The sequence below is a fragment of the Amblyomma mixtum genome, chromosome 3 (assembly GCF_055824585.1).
Source record: "Amblyomma mixtum isolate Tamu chromosome 3, ASM5582458v1, whole genome shotgun sequence".
NCBI classification, from domain to species: Eukaryota; Metazoa; Arthropoda; class Arachnida; order Ixodida; family Ixodidae; genus Amblyomma; species Amblyomma mixtum.
This window is the reverse complement of record NC_143014.1, coordinates 376,128,105-376,145,168: the sequence shown is the minus strand read 5'-3', so window position 1 is coordinate 376,145,168 and position 17,064 is coordinate 376,128,105. Positions and strand designations below refer to the sequence as shown.

The 17,064-nt window shown below is 45.0% G+C and overlaps 1 protein-coding gene across 1 annotated transcript in view; it reads right to left on the bottom strand.

The window, feature by feature from the left end:
* LOC149356844 (hemicentin-1-like) overlaps positions 1-17,064 on the bottom strand; it is a 172,266-nt gene that overhangs the window by 106,631 nt on the left and 48,571 nt on the right. The window contains exons 7-8 of the mRNA XM_089576441.1: positions 15,261-15,366; positions 6,885-7,012 (exon numbers count right to left, since the gene is read on the bottom strand). Of these exons, the coding sequence (XP_089432567.1) occupies positions 6,885-7,012; positions 15,261-15,366 (234 nt within the window). The remainder of the gene's footprint in view (positions 1-6,884; positions 7,013-15,260; positions 15,367-17,064) is intronic.

Genomic DNA, 17,064 nt, shown 5'->3' with positions numbered 1-17,064 from the left:
GTATACAGTGGAGAACCACCGGTCTAATCTGTCTCGACAGTGAACTTCCTAGCCTTCAGTCTCTGCACGGGCTTTCCGGTTAGAGTGACCACGAGTGAATAGGGAATCCAGCTTTGAGCAACATACCAACATGAAAGTTGAGATTGTTATGTACCAGGTTAACCCATTAATTTCACAAGTTCGCTTCAAACCGTACGTTTCAATATTATGTTTTACTGTCTTGGAATGAGCAGGTTGAAACGGCAACAGGTCTCTGGGCTCGTTGCGAGTACGTCCAGAACGTGTTAAGGAGAAGTCACATCTAAAAAGGGCAATCTATTCTGGTCAGGCAATTCGTGAGTGAAGCTTAGATCCCTGCCAAGCAATTTAAAGGCCAGTAAAGCATCTTGCATTCAGTCCGCAAGTGTCATACCGGGTTGGGCTTTAAGAAACACCAAATCGTCATCTACGTATCCAAAAAGCATAACAACTACGTCATGGTCCAAATAGCACACCAGATCAAGATCACTGCTGATCAATAAAATATCAGTCACTACAGATGGGACATAAGAACCAAAGCAAATGTTATCGCGTTGAACAAGGTCTTGGTTGTGAATGCTACAAAAGTTGACTCTTCAAGGAACGTCTTAAAATTTTCAAGGGTCAAGCCGCTTGTGTTCTGAAAATGAACCACATCATTACCAAACGCTAACGCCGAAAAATAGCGCGTCATGAGGTATAAAAAGAAAAAGGCTTCTGCCAGTCGAGACGGCGTAACCCAAAGATAATGAACCCTCTAGGAAGGAGACCAAATCGCCAAGTTCTTTATTCTGAATGGGCCTTGTATTACCAACACTTGACAAGAAAGTGCTAATTTCCCGTCCCCATCCATACCATTCACATATTATGCATTTATGGGGCTTATAATTTTTGTGGGTTTTCAGGTGAAAAACCGTTCTACGTTATTGCACTGGCAGTTATTAACCGCTCTCGAAAGGCTTTCTAACGCCAGGATCTTCATAGTTCTATCGCTTGAGCTTTTAATGTTTTCACTTTCTTGATGGCTTGAGTGGCACTGTCGTTTTTATTCATTCCTTCATGGTCCTACATAGCGCCCAGAGGGCATTACCGATGGGCGGTACGTTACAAAAAGTGACATGTAAAACAAGGCACAATCGTCCAAACAATAATCACGAATGGGCAAGTCGTCAAGGTATAAGTGGGACAGTCAAGGGAGAAGACGGTAAGCAGGTAAGCAGCCCCGGCACAGACAACTCGCCAGCAGTACACTGAGCTATACAAAGTGGTAAACTGTTCATCGTGGTCCTCGGTCTCGAGTTTCCAGAGTTGTCACGATGGATTACCTCGATAAAATAAGACACAGTTGATAGTTTTAGTTTTTTTCTTACTAATCCCTTAAAATAACAACACCTTTTCAAAGTTGCAAGAGCAACAATAAGCATTTTTTAAAGAGAGCAGAGCCTTGCGTCGCAACCACCAGTTGTCTTTGTTCCATTTGAATGCGCAAAGTTTAAAAAGTAATCGCAACTCCGTTTGCATTCCCCTAGATGCATTAGAGCACGAATTTGACATTTTAGCTTTCTCTGAAAATTGATTTCTAAAAGATTACGATGCAGTGCACTCCTCAGGGCACAGATGCTCCTCACTGTCCACGAAAAAAAAAGCAGGGGAGGTGCAGTGTTTTATGTTAAGTGGAAAGATGATGTCATTCCTGACTTCTCTGTTACACATGAAGACTACGAATTTCTCATGATCGAATGTGCCAACATTCTCTTTGTAGTTATTTACAGACCACCTTTGGGTGTTATATCTCTTATGCTAAATTTCACTCAACGCATGCTAGTTTATTGTTTACAGATTGATAAACTGACGCTTGCCGGCGTTCTGTGCGAGCCGAGAGAGACGCATGCCGGCGTTCTGTGCGAGGCGAGTGAGACGCGGGCCGGCGTTCTGTGCGAGCCGCGTGAGACGCATGCCGGCGTTTCGTGTGGACCGAATGAAACGCGTGATGACGCGTCATGTGACGTCAGGCGTGGCTCTACAAAAGCGAGCACCTGCATGAGCGCCGCGGGAGAACGCATCTAAGCTGTTGCCCAATAAAGTACTACGCAGTGTTCTTATCGCTTCTTAATTGCCGGGACCCGCGAACACCACATAAACATTTCATTGTCTGTCGCGGGCGATTTCAATCTTAATCTGCTTTCTTTAGAATGCTCCACTCAAGTGTTCTTGGATGTATTCTTTTCCCTTGGCTAAAGAATTTCATCAGTACTCTGACCCGGGTGGCAAATGCATCTGAAAGCTTGCGTTACTTGTGCTTGACAACGCAAAAGGTGGATACGGAATCAGGCGTCTAGATATCTGATGTAAGTGATAATATGCTGAGTTTCGTGGATCTTACACCTCAAACAAAAACACGCCGAGAGCACAAGCATGACACATGATTGCAGCGTAGACTCATAAATAAGAAAAGGATTGCTGATTTTGAAACATTAGTATCGAAAATGAACTGGTCCGAGATAAACAACTCGACGGATCTTGTTAAGGCGCACAACTGTTTAGCTGCCATAATTAAAGAACTTTATTACGGAACTTATCTTTAACAGAGACTAAATGAAGCAAGAAATGCCTGAAACTATGGTTTGACAACATACTTTTAAAATGAATCGATGAATAAGATGGACAGACTTTTCCCTGAATTTATCAAGCCAAGGCAACCAGGTACTTAATCAAATTTAAAAGGTAAGGAACAAGTTAAGTCGTGATATGAAGTTCTTGTGGTATTCCTGTTGTATTCTTATGGTACTTTGGTACTGGACCTTGCCATGACGAGGCAAATTCGTGTCGGTACAAATGATCATTCTCGAGCATTGCGCATTCGCCTGCGGGCACGGCAGAACCCGGCTCTAACATAACGACAGCAGCCGCGCAATACAGAAATACCTAAAAATGATAATAACACTAAAAAGCAGTGGAGACTCTTGAGCGGCTTCCTCAAATTACCTAGCGCAAACAGCCCACTTACTGAAATTAATTTCAATGGTTCGGTCTACACTGATCCATACGACATTGCAAATGCCTTTAGTGATTGCCTTTCTGCGCCTCATAATAGTCGTCCACTTAGTGCAGAGAAAAACATAAAGCGCTCTAAACAATCTTTTTCCTTTTTCCTGTTTACCCTCGTGAAATCAAACAGCTGATTACTGGCCTCAAGGACACTAGCCCTGGATTAGATAAGATATCCTCTCGGCCCCTTAAACTTGTACCCAATCTGATCTCTGAACCACTTTGTCGTGTTATTAATCTCATCCTAAAGACGGGTGTTTTCACTGCTTGCCTCAAAACAGCTAAGGTGACCCCAGTGTTCAAGAAAGGAGACAGACGATTAATTTCGCACTATTGACCTATATCTATTTGACAGTAGAACGCTTAAACAATTGACAGTAGAACGCTTAAACAATTACCCATATCAACGTAACATAATTTCTCCACATCAGTTTGGTTTTCGGTCTGGCAGCTCGACTAACTTAGGTCTGATCTCTTTGACTGATTTTATCAAGCAAGGTATTGATAACGGCGAGTTTTTTGGCTCTGTCTTTTTAGATTTCACAAAAGCTTTTGATATTATTATTCACTCCATATTGCTTCAAAAACTCGAATTTTATGGAATTACAGGTCCCGTGTCGCGACTGCTGCAAAGCTATATTTGCAAAATTGTCAACAAATAATCAATATTGGTAGAAGATTCTCACAAGATAAAACTATTAAGCAAGGTGTTCCTCAGGGATCTATTTTAGGACCCTTACTATTCATACTATGTATACCTTCCTATATCTATTAGTTCAACTCACTGTGTCTTATATGCTGAGGACACTACCATGTCATTATCTAATACATCCATAGATGATCTGACTATTTAATTGAATGCCGTTCTAAGGAATGCAGCTAAATGGTGCACTGATAATCAGTTGGTGATTAATCGCTCTGAAACGAAATTGATACTGTTCAAAAGTAGCCAGAAAATTTTTCATGTAACCTACTCCTATCTTTGTATTATGCATTCATACAAAATCGCATCACTTATGGGATTATTGCATGGGGAAATACTTATTGCCATTTATCGCCTCTGAAACATTTACAAAACCAGGCCATCCGCATTATTACCCCTAGGCCTTTCTCAACAAATGCTCGTTTTTTATTGCATGAGCACAATATTTTACCAGTCCACCAGCTTTACCAGTCTCACCTTGCGTTCATGTTCTTTAGGTTACTACATGACACCCTACATTTTCAGTTTGTAGACCCCATTCTGCTGATCAGTGACAACCCTACCAAATTTTCAGCAAGAAACAATTTTCTGCTCCCCAAAGTCTATACTAATTATAGTAAATCGACGTCGTCTTTTCAAGGAATTTAATTTTGGAAGACATTGCCACCCGCTCTAAAAGCATCAATTTCCTTGCCTGCGTTCAAAAATAAGCCCAAAGTATTTTTGTTGGAATACTGATGTGTAATTCTCTTTTTATGCATATTATCTGTGTTATTGTGATTTTTTACTCTTTTTGCAGTGAAATATTGATTTGAGATTTTCTATATTTTATAATTATCCGCTAACTATGCTGTAATCATTTCTTTTATTATTGATTTATTGAGAGTCCCGGTGCAGTCATTGACTTTGGGACCCTCGTCTGTACATTTATAATCTTTTGTAATTTTTGGGGGGACGAATAAACCATTATTTTACAAAAAATGGTGCAGAAAGCACGTAGTTGTCTATTAAGTGCGAGAGCGTTCGTCGCGATACTCACGACACTAATCACTAGGAAAAGAACGATGCAATGAGAGTGTCTCGTGGTGTCGTTCTTGTACACGCGTGAGGTCTGAGCCTATCGCACGCGCTGCAAGGTACCCAGAACTGGTACGGAGTGCTTCGCAAAGTACACATCGGCAGTTGCAGTAGATGGTTGTTCTCGCGCACGACGACGCCTAACCTCACGTATCTTTTCGAGCCTCGCCTCGTACTCCTTGGTGGTTTCGTGGGGTTCCATTTTCGGGCGCCTCCGCATCTGTTGACGGCATAACATGAACCAATTAGCCCTACAACAAGCAATACTTAAAGCGCGGTCGCTTCCCATTGTGATGCTTCGTGCCTATCAGCGGCGCTCGGCGGCTGCACATCGATGTTTTCTTTCATGGATCGCCTTTTCTGTGGATGGTGATAAATTTGGAGCCCTATCTCGCGTGGGAGCACGTGCGCTTAGTGTAGAGGTACGGGGTTGCGCACCGACTGGCTTCCCGCTTCGGGAGCGAGCGCTGGCGCGCCAGAGATCGGACCAGCCACATGCGCGCATGCGCGGTGCTTAGACTTGTCCAACTGGGGCGAGTGCGCCGCGGAGCACAGAATGACCATTCGCTCGGTTAGCGAGCGCTGTTACGAAGCTCGATATATCGCAAAATTTGGGTATGGCACGGCCGCTTGATGCAAAGCGCGAAACCTCGCTTTGCGCTTTGCATCAAGTGGCCGTGGGTATGGTAATCAGGGTTGCTCAAGAATCCTTCGCATTAAAAATCGCGCGGTACAGCAGGACAGAACAGAACTATTGTAGTTGTTTGGAACCAGTTTATCGTAACTTTAGCCAGGTAGGAAGGAGGGCAGGTATGGGAGATTCATTGCCACGAACTGTACATAGGGTGTGAGAGAGACTGTGCAGAAAGGTTGCGAATTTATGTCGAGCTAATGGGGCACGTTTTGTCCCACCCATTGATATTAGAGCGAAATCCCCCACTTGACGCCCAAAGCTGCAGATGCACTGAATGCTGACCTTGAATAAATATAAAAAAATAAAATAAACATTGCCCACATTGGGTTTTGAACATGCGGCGGCGCGAAAAGAGCACTGTGCTCTCACCGCAGCCGATCACGCTTCGCTGTAACACACTCTCGCGGTGTGCATTGCATTCACTAACCAGACGCGCCGACGACCCAGGAGAGCAAAACAATGAGCCAATCAGGCTAAACATCGCTTTCTCACGTCTACTCGGTTTGGCGACGTTAAAACCCTACCACTTTTTCAACCAGGCGCGGTGAGCTTTGCACTTCGCCTGCACCGCTGTAAGGACGCCATGGTTGGGACGGTATCCCGCGACACTGGGCGCAGCCAAACACCACAGCCAATAATGCTGAATGTTGTGCGCACAGAAGACTACGAAACCTCCCGATCAAACGATTTCACAACAGGAATGATGTACACACTGAAAAAACAATTCTGGCCGAACCTAACCCGCTCCTAGCCCCTTCCATAACACCTTCGCCTTTTTTCCGCACAATATTCCGGGTCGACATGAAGGATCAAGAGGCCAGAGGAATGAAACAAAATTAAGCCATACTTGTCGTCGCGGTAGCCGGGATTCTAGTCATTTAAGGCATGAAGGAGTCAATTTCCAGCGGGGTCATGTGACCACAAGCGGCGCATTCTCCGAAGAACCGCGCCTATGATCACATGATAATGCCTCGGAAATTAGGCAGCACTGTGCTCAGTCCAGCTAGACAGAGTTCTCAGTCCACTGCGGCGTTGCGTCCATGGGTTGGTACTGATATCATTGCGTAGACGTGCTGTTGGTGGCGGTGCAGCGGAAATGCATTCGTTAGTAGTATTTGTAAATGGTTGCCTCAGTCTCAGCGGCCGCAGTCGGTGGAGACAATGCGAAAAGCTTGTGTGACTTTCTTATACTCGTATACGCGGGATCGTTGGGGCTAACCCGTAACCCTCCACTCCGGCGTCCTTCAGAGCACGAGCTGCAGCCTAAAAGCTGGAAATCCATCAACACTGGGCCACTGTACCTAGCTGAGTATCCCTGTCGAATGAAGACAACACGCCACTCACCTGGTTATCTTTGTACCACACGATGCGTGGGGTCGGACGTCCGAAGACGAAGCACTCCATCTGCACGTCACCTCCCTGAGCCAGGCGCCACACCCGCTGCTTCTTGTCGGCTACAAGTCGCGGAGGCACTGTGCCGAAAGAGGCAGACGAAGGAATGATGGCAGAGGCAAGGAACGTAAACGAAATTTAGCGAAAATATTTCCGCTGGGCATTTTCATGCACTACTGATCTCCACTTCAAATGTATTTTTCTAATCCGAGGGATCGCCTATTAGAGCATTCAATTTCTCTGCATCGAGAACATTTGCCCAGGCATAACAAGTTGTTATTCGCCATTACCTTCATGAACGATCGGTAATTCTTGACAGTAATGAAATTAAACTGGTCCGTAGCTTTGGCCGTCATTCAGCTAAACGCGAACGCCTAATAATAATAGGGTCCATGGCAATTATCGCTCAAGAAACACTTCTGCCTAATCGTAAGCGAAAAGAAAATGATTGAAGCATCAAAAGAGACTTTTGCGCCCCAGATCAAACGACGCGCACCTTTTGCAGCTTCCGAGAGATCCCAATCTGTGCCCTTTTCTCCTCACATTAAGACGCGCTACATTGGACCTCAATTATACGTTCTTGATAATCGGTAATGACCGTAGGACACTGTACGCATGTCAATAAATAAGTACAGTACTCACGGATTGAAATAGGACACTCGAGGCGCTTTTCCACGCGCCTCGAGTGTCCTATTTCAATCCGTGAGTACTGTACACAAACTTTATTAAAGAAGTCGCATAGCCATCTATTTATATTTGAGAAGAATGCAACCGCTTTTCGCCTGCCCTCAAGCTAACTTTTCACCCTCCATTATCCTCACAACACACGTAGCCTTGTTCCTAAACATGAACAAGCGCCGGCCAGACTCATGCGAAATCTGGCAAGCACATAAACTAAATCTTCCTAATGCTCTCATGAAGCTTTAAACGCGGCGACAAGGTTCATAGATTCTTGTTATTCGTACAATTACAGCATTTCTTCTCTAAAATCCCGATTTCATTTACATTCTTTCATTCCGGGCCAGCATTCCCTGTTACTCTAGTTAACATAATTTTTCACATGCGAACCTCCTCAGGAAGCCTGCATCTGCACACCTGCTTACGGATGTCTTACCGGACCGGACATCCTCATCAGGCCTCGTGCTCACGCGACAGTACCAGTACGTTTTCAACTTCAGGGTGGGTGCAGTAGAATTGGCGGAACGAGACCAAAGAAAGGAGCGAACAAACAATACGAACAGCACGTTCGTCAGCGTCTGCCTGTTTGCTCCTTTCCTTCTCCTCGTTCCGTCAGTTGTGCTGCAACCACTCCGAGGTATGAACCAATTTGTTCAGTTAAACACCCTTTTAACTTTTGCAGAGTCCTTCTTTAATAAAAAAAGTCGCCAACAGGAGCAGCCTTTCTTACCACATCGCTGCAATCACCTGTCATTCTGCATTCCGCGAAAATGTCGCCGGCAATATTAGACAAAAACCACCTCTTTTTGAGTTTACACCATCCAATCCTTATGTAATACTTCCAATTTCCAGCCAGAAACAATTAGTAGAAGCACAGCCCTTGTAGCAGTAGATTCAGTTCTAGAAGCAATGGATTGCGCGAAGTTGTCCTCGTTTCGAGCTCCGAGCAGAGCTATGCCAAGCGAAGCCATCAACGCTAACGCAAAAGTTATTGACTTCGTTCTCGAGCAAAGAAGTTCAAGGCTTTCGAACCATATTTGGGTGTTTAAAAACAGCCGAAAGAAGGAGGCTTTGTTTGCATATTCTCTTGAAGTAAGAGCTGAAGAGAATTTGATGGGACCTTCAAACAGGGAGGCTGTCCGTTGTTGGGAGGAACTAAACTTCACTCATATTTGGAAGATAGTTTAGCGAAGTGGAAGTTCAGGGCGGAGTTGTGGCTTCGCTATATCGAAGAGGATCGCCTGCCCTCGCTAAGTAGCATCAGTTAACTTGGTTTATTACTGTAGGGGAGTACAAGATATCGTTTACACTGGGTCAAAAAATGTACGGTAAAACTTGAAAACAGGTACGTATACCAAGGGACGCTCAAAATCTCCAGGGCAGACGTCACTGGCAACATCATGATGGTTGCAGTTCCTCTACCAATCGAAATCCTCAGATCCACACTTAGAAACCCTCAACAGCATTTTCGTGACACTTTCGTTCATCAAATGAAAAAGCAACTTCTCGGAATCAGAACCACAGCTTACATTTAAATTGGACGGAAATATCTGAGTCCGCCGTTCTCGAGCCACGAAGCAAGCGTTGCAAAGGATTAATAGTTATTGTAGTAAACACAACACGTATAGTAGTTGTTTAATAAAGGCGGAACTATCCCAAGAGACGAAGCCGCGGCATTGGCTGGCGATCCCTTTGAATTCGCTTCCCTTATAACCTCGTTCTTCAGAGGAACGCAGCAGCAAACGCGCCCAGGAAACGGAAGAACCTTCCTTACTTTTTGGTGAATGAATCCCACGCCCCAACGTTCTGCAGGAAGCGGAGAGGTGCTCGTTTTTTGTTAGAAAAACTGCTAAGTTACGCTCCGCGCTGAAATGACCAAGTTCGCTTCAAGACGACAGGTCCGAAGTGTGCCGGATCGGGCTACTTGGCGCCAGTCAGACATTTTTCAAAGCGCTAAAACAACACTGACCAATAAGAACAGACATGGACAAGCGCTACTTCCAACTGGTTTATTTTGTGAAACCGAAAGTGCTTTATACATGTCCTCAACACTCCCATATCAGTGAGTGCACGTGCGCGATAACAGTGCGAAGCTGCCGAGAACAGAACCAGTAAACATGTGCAGGATTACGTTGATATACTCAAGAATGCTAGTTATTTTCTTGATAATGAAATTGAAGGTGAGCTAAGACAAGTACTTTCTACGCATGCCATTTTCTTTGCTTCTATAATCTCCAGGGTCAGTTTATCTCGACTTCGAGCGCGTCTGCGGACTTCATCCGCAGCTTCGCACTCTCATCGCACACGAGCACTGTCATTGACATGAGAGTGTTGAGGACAAGTATAAAGCAGTTTCGGTTTCACAAAGTAAATCAGTTGAAAGTAGCGCTTGCTCCTGCCTGTTCTTTATAGACAATAATTGTCCCGGAAATTCTGGTAATGGGATATGTACGAAAGGCGCAGAGTTACGGCTCTTAGCAAGATACAATCAAGTTTTAGACTCACAAAATACTGACCATGCTTGATTTCAGACCATTTGCGATGTCGTTAAGGGTCGAAAAGTGATAAGAAAACTGTTATTGCTTCATATCACTTCAGAGTTGCTCTAGTCGCAACGCTGCCTTTTCTAAAACCTGCCATAAAATACGTATTTGTCAGAAAAGTTACTAATTCTAGATGACGCTCAAATATACATTCAGCATGATGAAATGCCACAAATGAGAGGAAGGTTGGATAAAAGCAACGGCTTTCGTTTTATGACCCACTGCCTGTACAAGGAAGAGAAGTACAGGCGAAGGGCGGAAGGGGAGTAGCACGGAAGGGGCGAAGGAGGAAAGCAAAAAATAGCACCTCTGATTTGTGTTATTAGCACCCGTTCAGACCATAGGCAAATAAACCAAGAACGCCGGTAATAAGTTTGAATACCGTTGATACAGCAACCCCATCGATTTATTCAAGCGTCATTAACTAGGTCAGAAGGTGGCTGAACAGAAGCTCCGCAGTGCTAAGCAAGCATGTGCCTCTGGGGTTGTTTAAGCGGGGACATGTTTCACTAAAACATTTTCTTATCTTGATGTGTTTACATGAAACTTCAGAGCATATAATAACTAATTTTATGACTGCTGTCACAAAATTTGAAGTTATACCTTGAAAATTGTTCCTACTTAAACATTTTCCTCAGAACCATGTGAAAAAAAAATGAATCAGTTAGGAAATTGTTGCAAATGGCTGAATTAACATCCATTTTGTTGCTGCTTGCGTGCAACAGGTTACGAATTTTAAAACTTTTTCGCAAAGGACAATTTTTTGTTTCAATTTTAACGATCCAGAGTCCGTTCACATATCTAGAGTGCGAAGGAAATTATCGGAAAAGAATTTAAAATTGATAAATTCGAAAAGCAAGAATGTCTTCACTTGCAATATGGTCATAGGAGCGCAAGAAAACAAGCGGAATCAAAATAGATGAGTAGTAATGAAGAAATCAGCTCCACACGGTGAGTATCTAACCACAAAACGGTAGCGGAGAAAAACGCCCATTGTTCGACCCATTCCTGGCAATGCACAGCCACAGCCGTGACTGAAACAGTTTTTTAGTACGGCCAATTTCAACAAAGAAGCTGGTATTTCCAATCAGTGAGAAAATGGCGACGTTGAAATAGGAAAACCATGCTGGGTGAGCCTGGAACTATGCTAGGAGGCACCAGATTTCGCGGTATCACCTCAGGAAAATGATAACTTACTGGTTTCAGCGTTCCTGTGTTCCAAATTGTGCATTTACCTGGGCGTTATTTTTCCTTAGCATCCTCGCGTTCGTGTTCAGCTATTCTGTTGACCATTACTGGCCGTTTGTGGTGTTCTTCTTTGTCACTGAATTTTTCGTGCTTTCTTGCGTTTTTCTTTCGTGTTCCATTAGTGGCTCCACCTGGCCTTAGCGTTGTATCAGTGGACGTGTTTTCTTGTATTGTCGCTTCTCATATGACACTTCGCATTGTCTCTTTTTTTTATGCGAAGCATACTAAAATAGCCCAACCCAGCTCCTCGAGCGCGGCGGTGTCGTTACCATTGACCTTTCGTGACCTCCATGTCATACCACGTGATGAGTGACGTCACAGCAGATGAAAAACGGGGGCCCAACTCGCGCCGTCGCGCGAGGCGTCGTGACCAAGGATGACCACGTGGTGCGTGACGTCCCAGCAGATGAGAAACGGGGGCCCAGCTCGCGCCGTCGCGCGAGGCGTCGCGACCAAGGAGGACCACGTGATGCGTGACGTAACGACATAGGAGAAACGGGGCCCCAGCTCGCGCCGTCGCGCGAGGCGTCGCGACCAATGTGTTTCCTGCTTCTGCCGCTAGGTGCGCTGTAGTGAACACGTGATGCTGGAGCGGCGGTATACAAGGGGGTGCGCCTGCCTCTGTTAGGCATACACGGGATAGAGATGCCTCCTGGAGACAGGGCTGCTCGTTGGAATGAGAAGCAAAAGTTGCGGCGTGCTACAGAGACTGATGAAGAGCGTGAAGAACGTCTAGCCAAGCGGCGTGCTCGATATGCAACGCGGCGACAATATGCTTCGCATCTGACTAGGCTTAACCTAAGCTAAGCCTCAGCCATTTTTTTTTATGGTGGTTTCCTTCAATCTCATTGCTTCGAATCTTGAATTTCAGACTGTTTTTGTTTCTGACTTTCTATTAACGTGATCGCGTTCATAAGGAAGGCGGAAATGCCAGTCGGGGTTCTCCACCGCTACTTTCGGCGCCAAAAATTCCACTTACTTAATATATGCCTAGACCACAAGCGCTTGACACTTCTGCTGGCCTAGATAGCCGTGTACTTTAGGCTGAATAAAATTCTACTCTATTTGACAGCTAAAAAAATAGAATAAAAAAATACGTGTTTTCAGGAGCCACTAACCTTGAAACTAAGTAGAAAATTGCGCGAACAAATGTTACAAAAAAAAAGCCCTCTGCAAACTAAATCCAAAGCTGATTACACACCTTTCTAGCAGTATTAAAGTAAGCAATGGCGACTATGAGAGCGACTTGCAAAGGTAGAAGATGAAGTGCCCGTATTTGTTTCTTTTGTTCATTTTACAAAATCCTGAGAGCACAAACACATTCAAAACACATAGGCAGGTAGCAACTTAGTCGCACAGCCTCGTATTTAATAAGGTTCAATGTGAGCGACATTTCTTTTCTCAGTTTGAAATTATATCAACCCGATGAAATGTGTTGCCATCTTCCCCGCTCTTTTAGCAAGGCTGCCTGCCAATATACTGATGATTATGAACACGCGACTGCGAAGGCCTGTGCTCTCGGTATGCATGCATATTCCTATGCTTTAAACAGCTAATTGGGAAGGCAGAGGAGCATTCTCGTAAGGAGGAAATGAGTGAAACTCTCGTCACAATTTTCAGGTAACTCTCAAAAAGTGTGGGCCTTTGTAAATCTTCGTCCCTCCTCTGTTAACATTTGTGAATGAAATTGCGGCTTTTATTGTTTCAAGAAATGTTATTTTCCTCTATTTCTTAGAAGCAGTACCGCTATCTACGATACTCTGGGTCCTTCTTTTCTATTTCCATCCGAACGGGATGGTTTGTTGTTGATCGTTTAGCGCCCCGAGCATTTGCTTCCGAGCGGCATCGTATGGCTCGCAATGCATCCCCAGCGTTCCAAATCGGCCGAAAGGAAGGAGATTTCATGCACTGCGCCTGCGAGGAGTAGGAATCCTACGAATTCTATAGGGGCTTCACTGCAGAGCTTAAAAGGAAACCACCTGACCTCTAAACTTCTGACAAAGACTGTACGTACTTACTCAGATTGAAGTTCTTCGTTGCAAAAAAAAAAATGTTGATAATTTCCAGAGTGGGGTTAAAAATTTACATGTAGAAAACCAAAGTAATATTCAACAGTCTAGCAAGAGAACAGCAGTTCGCAATTGATGGCTAGGTGCTGGAAGTAGTAAAAAAATGGCTGAGGCTTAGCTTAGGTTAAGCCTAGTCAGATGCGAAGCATATTGTCGCCGAGTTGCATATCGAGCACGCCGCTAGGCTAGACGTTCTTCACGCTCTTCATCAGTCTCTGTAGCACGCCGCAACTTTTGCTTCTCATTCCAACGAGCAGCCCTGTCTCCAGGAGGCATCTCTATCCCGTGTACGCCTAGCAGAGGCAGGCGCACCCCCTTGTATACCGCCGCTCCAGCATCACGTGTTCACTACAGCGCACCTAGCGGCAGAAGCAGGAAACACATTGGTCGCGACGCCTCGCGCGACGGCGCGAGCTGGGGCCCCGTTTTCCTATGTCGTTACGTCACGCACCACGTGGTTTTCCTTGGTCACGACGCCTCGCGCGACGGCGCGAGTTGGGCCCCCGTTTTTCATCTGCTGTGACGTCACGCATCACGTGGTATGACATGGAGGTCACGAAAGGTCAATGGCAACGACACCGCTGCGCTCGAGGAGCTGGGTTGGGCTATTTTAGTATGCTTCGCATAAAAGAATCTGTCTATTTAGAGCAGGTAGTGACAGCGGATCCGGATCACGAGAGGGAAATAACTAGAAGAATAAGAATGGGGTGGAGCGCATATGGCAGGTTCTCTCATATCATGAATGGTAGCTTACCAATATCCCTGAAGAGAAAAGTATTCAACAGCTGTATCCTACCGGTACTCAGCTATGGGGCAGAAACGTGGAGGCTAACAAAGAGGGTTCAGCTTAAGTTAAGGACAACGCAGCGAGCTATGGAAAGAAAAATGATAGGTGTAACATTAAGAGATCGGAAGCGGGCGTAGTGGGTGAGAGAACAAACGCGGGTTAATGACATCCTAGTCGAAATCAAGAGGAAGAAGTGGGCTTGGGCAGGGCATGTAACACGAAGGCAAGATAACCGCTGGTCCTTAAGGGTAACAGCGTGGATTCCAAGAGAAGGCAAACGTAGCAGGGTGCGGCAGAAAGTTAGGTGACCGGATGAGATTAAGAGTGAAATGAACGGCGGCGCAACAAGGACACTAACAAGAAAGGGGACACCACATGCGCACACTACCAACTGTTTATTGCATGAGAGATTAAGAGGAGATTAAGAGATTTGCGGGAATACGGTGGCCGCAACTGGCGAAGGACAGGGTTAATTGGAGAGACATGGGAGAGGCCTTTGCCCTACAGTGGGCGTAGTCAGGCTGATGATGATGATGATGATGATGATGTTGTAGGCCATTTGCATCGCGTTCGTACTATATTCGGGACAAACTATATCACAACGTAACACCAGCGTTCAAGCCGTACCGCATGGTCGAAGTAAGAGGGACGTGACAGGGCAGTCACTCTAGTCCTTCCGTCCACATTTCTCGAAAGCAGGAACTGATGGGCGAGTTGGTTATGCATGGTATGATTGAAACGGCGCAAGGCTGAAGGCCAAAGAAGAGAGCGGAAGAAAGAAGGAAACGGACAACACAGCGCTGATGTCCGTTTCCTCCTTTCTTCCGCTCTCTTCTTTGGCCTTCGGCCTTGCGCCGTTTCAATCATAACATTTGTCGTCAAAGCTACGCTGTGAGAAAAAAAAAATTGCACCATGGCAAGGCACTCCAGGAACCTGTAAACGTCTACACCTTCTTCGCGCCCACTGCCTGCAGTCTTGTGCGCGATAAGTGCGCAAGCTCACCCAGCACGCTGAGGAAGAGCGTGTGCTCGTCCGATCCGGCGGCATTGGTGGCACGACAGGCGTACGCGCCTTCCGTGTGCTCCGTGGCGCGGACGACGTGCACCACCTGGCGGAAAGAAGAGAAAAATGCACACGTCAGTTTCATTTATCACCACCTGCAGCAATGAATTGGAATCTGTTTTGGCGAAAGATGAATGGAACTGGTGTATTTTCGGGCCCATACTACTGGCAGCTTCTAACAACGTGTCCTAGAAGACCAAACTCATTAAAGCAGGTTAGGAAATAGTGGTTGTCATAAAAACCATTGAGAAAGGTGAAAGCAGAACAAAAAAATAATATGAGTAAGGGCAGCTACTGTGATCTGCTTTTTTTGGCAGCGAAGATTGTGAACCTGCGAAGTCGTATTTTGTGAATTCGAGTGGAAAGCGATAAAAATAAAACAAAAAATTACACTCGCCTTTCCAAATCGACGTCAATACCTTCGTTGTGCTTAGCGACCCTCCCTCTACATACCAGCCGCTAAGCGAAAAAGCAGGAAAATAAGCTCCTTGCGGGTTGCACAATTAAGTCACGAACTGAACTTGCCATATGTCGGCGCTGTACGTGAAAACAGCGCTTGCAGATACCGTGCAGATGTGACAACGTAAAATAATATTTCGTCTTTGCCTAATCCATAGGATTTATCATGACAGGCCCATTCTTAAGAACAAAGTGATAATGCCACCTTGTTAAGTTTCACATCGCACCCACCATCGCCACAAGGTTGGTATTCTTGCATGTCAAACCACCATTTTTACAATTAATTCATCGCGGTTCGTCGGTAAGTTGGAACCAATTCCCAGACTTATCGCGGAAATTTCTGGCAAGTCTGTGCTCAAGTCTGCTTCAACTATCTTACTGCTGGCATAAAACTGAGTAATTAAAGCACTGTCACTTTTTTCTCGTCTTTTTTTAGTTTATGTTGTGAGCCAGGCGAACTTTATAAAACGGTTTTTTTGCTTATTCTGCACGCGCATGATACTGCTTTTTGTGTGACATATCTCTTCTTTTTATTATGTTTGCAAAACATGTTGCTATCTCTTTATTACTTATTTGTTTTTTTTTTACTGCGGTATTTGCTGTTAATTTATGTTATTGTTTTCACGCAACTGTTTTGTTTTCGTGGGCCTCATTCATATTTATATTTATATCTTTATTTAGTGCTGTATTTTCATGTTTCGATTTCGTACCAATTCATTCGCCTCTGTAAAGCCCTCGGGCCCGAAGGGCAAATAAAGAAATAAATAAATAAACTAGGTGCGCTGAAAGGGCGGTATACTGTCGCGGGCATGGTAAACCAACCTTGTATCCATGAATCGCGTGGTGGGTGGGAGCCTTTCTCCGCGGTGCTGTGCGATGTCAGTGTACGTTAAAGAACCCCAGGTGGTCGATATTTCTGGAGCCCTCCACTACGGCGTCGCTCATAGCCTTAGTCGCTTTGGGACGTTAAACCCCAATAAACCAAACCAAACTTTCTCTGCGGCGTAACTAGCGATTTCTGCGCTTTAGGCTAACTTATAATCTTTACGTTCTGGTCACTACACACCTCAAGGACACATACGGATGCGCACGTGGAGTACGCACGCAGATCAACCCTCCTTTTCATTAGCATAATCAATATATCAGTGGCAACTTGCGATGAAGCCGAAGGTTTGGTGACGAAACTCTGCAAAGCCAAACACCGCATCGAATTACAAGTAGTTGACACAGTATGCGCACACATGATTAGTTCATTTTTCGCCAATAAAAGTAGGCCGATAATACT